The sequence below is a fragment of the Triticum urartu genome, unplaced genomic scaffold (genome assembly GCF_003073215.2).
Source record: "Triticum urartu cultivar G1812 unplaced genomic scaffold, Tu2.1 TuUngrouped_contig_4233, whole genome shotgun sequence".
In the NCBI taxonomy this organism is placed as follows: domain Eukaryota; kingdom Viridiplantae; phylum Streptophyta; class Magnoliopsida; order Poales; family Poaceae; genus Triticum; species Triticum urartu.
Window position 1 is genome coordinate 2,437 of NW_024114805.1, and position 4,044 is coordinate 6,480.

Here is a 4,044-nt window from a genome sequence, read left to right on the forward strand (position 1 = left end):
GTCGGTCTTCCGCTGATTTGGCTCAGGTGTAGATGTGCCGGTCCTCCGGTGGGGGCCGAACGTCCGCTCGCTGGGAGGGGTCGGTCGTTCGGTGTCGTCCGAACGTCCGCTCGCTGGAGCTTCTTCGGTAGCTCTTCTTCTTGCGTCTTCGTTTCCACGCTTCCCTCGCGGATGGTGTAGTTGTACACTTGCGCTCGCACTCCTCCTCGTCATCCGTGAAGATCCGACAATACCTATGCATGCACATGAGAGGGGTGTCAAGTAGTATACCATCCTCGAAGGGGTCAAGTGAGCACGTGTAAAGAAGATGATTCAACTTTGTGTATGTGAAGTTGATGTCACACGTGTCACTTGCCAAACGGACTCGTGACATGGTGATGCCTGTAGGATGCTCCACATCATGTTGACAAGTGTTGGTTGGCCTTATGGCGTTAGCCTGCTGGAGGTTCTCGCGCACGAGCGCTTTCAAACTGATTCTGCGTGATTAATTGTCTGATTAATTAATTAGTTGTCTGACTCAATGAAAAAAATCCCTATTCTAATTATGTGCAGGTCTAATTAATTAGTTACATAAATGACTTAGATTTTAAATTGATTTGGTGCAAAAATCTTTATTTAAATGGACCTAATTAATCACACATGTAATTAACAGTCTGACAAACTGGTTGTATTAATGCCTTGATTTCCAAATGGATTCGGCACTAGATTTCCAATTACTTTTGGAAGTGGATGCATGACTAATTTGATGAGATTAATTTTCTACCTAATTAATTAGTTGCCTTCCTAACTGAAAAATAGGTACTTCCAACTATCTATTAATGAATCAATTTTCAAATTGATTAGGCGTGAAAAAAATCTCTATTTAAATGGATCTAATTAATTGCACATGTATAGCCGTCTGTCTAATTAATTGTATTAATGACTTCATTTTTAAATTGGTTCGCACTATATTTTTTTGCATTAATGGTTGTGTGCGAAGGACTACATACATATTCACAGTTAATAGTAGAGATATGCACAACATCACAAGGTCATACTCCATATTTCTATAAATTGAGATGTCTTTGTTCAACCTGTGTACAAGGTCTCTATCTACTAGGCTGGGAGTCTAACCACCATGGAATCTCTTGAGGAAATCTCACAGCAGGAAGAACCAATTATTGAGGTCAGTTCCTCTGCTAGTTCTTCTACATTCAACTCTACCAGTAGCTTGAATTTCTGAAGCAATGATTCTTTTTTATGTGCTTCGTTGTCACCAATATCTATGAAGATGTGAAAACTTAGTTCTTTGATGCCCAAAGTAACATATTGCATGCATATGGGTGTCATATCAAACGCATCTCGTTTATTTTTTTACTGTTGCGGATTAGCGCAATATGACCCCCTGCATGGCTGCATATTGCTTTGCTGAGATCTAACAAATGCTAGCTTACATGTCTGATGCAATACTGATGATTTTCTCTTAATATTGTCTTGAAAACAACAAAAGTATTAACAGTTTAACCGGACACCAGTTTCTGCATGCTATTCACACTGTGATCCTAGGCTCTCTTTTTTATCATGTACTCCTCCTGTAAACTTTTATAAGATCGTTTAAATCAGTACTTTAAAAGTTTATAGAGGGAGGCACTCCTGCATTTGTACAGCCATTTCAATCTTTTGCAGAAAGATACTAGTATCACTAAAAAGAATTATTTACAGCCATTTCAAACTTTTGCAGAAATATACTAGTAATACTAAAAAGAATTAGATTTGTCTTATTGCAGGACTCAGTAGAACGTATAGGAGACCGAAATGTTGACATTAAAGTAACTCCAACTCCTTTAGCGAAGCACGGTACCGGCAGTTGGAAAGCATGCAAGTTTATCTTAGGTAAACGGGAACTATATGTAATACCATGTTCTCATGCAGCAGCTCAAAAAAATAAAAACTTCTCATGTAGATCTGGTAGAAAAAAATATCTAGTGTTCTTCATTTCAGTTAAATTTTCCAAATATTGTGCTCAGACTGCACATATACATTGCTATTGTTCCGTTGTGCTACTCATTACTATTTTTGGAAGTGCCTCGCATGATTTCATATAGAGTAGACCCCGGGGGCAATGATCGTTTCCATTATTATATGTCTAGAGAATAGTCTTTTTTTCAGTTATATCTAGAGAATCAATCATGTTGAATTTGCTTAACAAGTAACAACTAACAAACTACAGTAACTTACTACACTAAAGTTTCTTTTTTTTCTCTCAAATGAAACAACTTTAACAATGGAAACGATCATTGCCCCCGGGGTTACTGTATGTGTGAAAAAACTTTCGGATATCTTGGAGCCGGCAGTAATTACACGTGAGTTGCGACTTAATTACACTGCATGCAGCGACGGAGTGCTTCGAGGAGCTAGCATACTACGGGATCCAGTTCAACCTGGTAACCTTCCTCAAGACCATCTTACACGAGAGCAATGTGTCGGCAGCAAGAAACTACACGAATTGGCAGGGGACTTGCTACGTGGCTCCCCTCGTCGGAGCGATCGTGGCAGACTCCTACCTGGGAAGATACCTGACCACACTGGCCTTCTTCGCTGTTTACCTAATCGTAAGCACCACAAGCTAATCCCTTCGATAATCATCCCTCAGATGGAATTACCAAGTTTCTTAATAGTTCTATATATTTTTGCAATTGCAACGACACAAGGGAATGGCTGCAATGTCAATTTCAGCATCGTTGCGGCCGGATGGCTCGTCGTCTTCTCCTCAGTCCGTCATCTTCTTCCTTGGCCTGTACATGATGGCCATCGGAGCCGGCGGCATCAAGCCCTGCGTCTCCTCCTTCGGCGCCGACCAGTTCGACGACACGGACCCGACGGAGAGGCTGAAGAAGAACTCCTTCTTCAACTGGTTCTTCTTCTCCGTCTACATCGGCAGCTTCGTCGCCGGCACCGTCGTTGTGTGGGTGCAGGACCACTACGGGTGGGTGATAGGCCTCTGGATCCCCACCCTGTTCATCGCATTGGCCATGGCGAGTTTTTTCCTGGGATCCAGTTCCTATAGAGTGCAGAAGCCTCTCGGAAGCCCACTGGTAAGCGTTTGCCAGGTCATCGTCGCGGCTGTCCGGAAGCGGAATGTAGATTTGCCACGTGATGCTTCTCTTCTTTACGAGCTACCTGAGGATGTGCCAATGGCGGAAGGTACCAAGAAATTGCAGCATACACCGGTGATCCGGTAAGTGGTTTTCTTTTGAGTCTGTCTAAAGCACATTTGGATATTTTTTAGTCCTCATAGTTATTGCACATTTAAGTACTCGCATGAATCTTTGCGTAAAATCAATAATATAGGACTTAGATGTGTAATATTTAGGCCATGTTTGGCAGTCGTCCGCTCCCGGAATCTGCGGAGGGGGGAATTGCAGCTCCGTCGTTTTGAACTGCTCCGCCAACTCCGCTCCCAGAGTTGTGGAGCGGAGTGGTACCGAACAGGGCCTTAGGGCACATCTAAATGTGTTTTAGCGAAACTTTTATTTTTCATACATACATAGGCTGGCTGGAATCTGGATCGATCTGTTTGCTGTTAGCTGATTGAAGGTATTTCTTGGCCAGTTTCCTGGACAAGGCTGCAGTGATCTCTTCGGCCGAAGAGCTTTACTCTGCTCCATGGAGGGTTTGCACAGTCACACAAGTCGAGGAGCTTAAGATCGTGATCGGCATGCTCCCGATCTGGGCCACCGGTATCGTGTTCTTCGCCGTCCTCGCGCAGTTCTCCTCGACCTTCCTGGTGCAAGGGAGGATGATGGACACGATGGTCGGCACCTTCGCCATCCCTCCGGCGTCCTTGGCTTGCTTCGACGCCGTGAGCGTCATCCTCTTCGTGCCCGTCTACGACAGGGTGCTCATCCCGACGGCGAGGAGGTTCACCGGTAACGAGCGGGGGTTCTCGGAGCTACAGCGGTTCCCCATCGGCCTATTCCTCTCCATCCTGGTCATGGCGGCCGCTGCGGTGGTGGAGACGCGGCGGTTGGCGCTCGGCCGGATGTGCATCCTGTGGCAGGTGCC

General features: G+C 44.6%; 1 protein-coding gene across 1 annotated transcript; it reads left to right on the forward strand.

Annotated features, from left to right (window-relative positions):
- Positions 1 to 1,117: 1,117 nt before the first annotated feature.
- On the forward strand, positions 1,118 to 4,039 carry LOC125527532 (protein NRT1/ PTR FAMILY 8.5-like; the record flags this gene model as incomplete). The annotated part of the gene is made up of 5 exons (XM_048692042.1): positions 1,118 to 1,165; positions 1,767 to 1,872; positions 2,374 to 2,591; positions 2,691 to 3,217; positions 3,592 to 4,039. Coding segments are annotated over exons 1-5 (1,347 nt in total), but the record flags the coding sequence as incomplete, so codon positions are not given.
- Between the last annotated feature and the right edge of the window lie 5 nt (positions 4,040 to 4,044).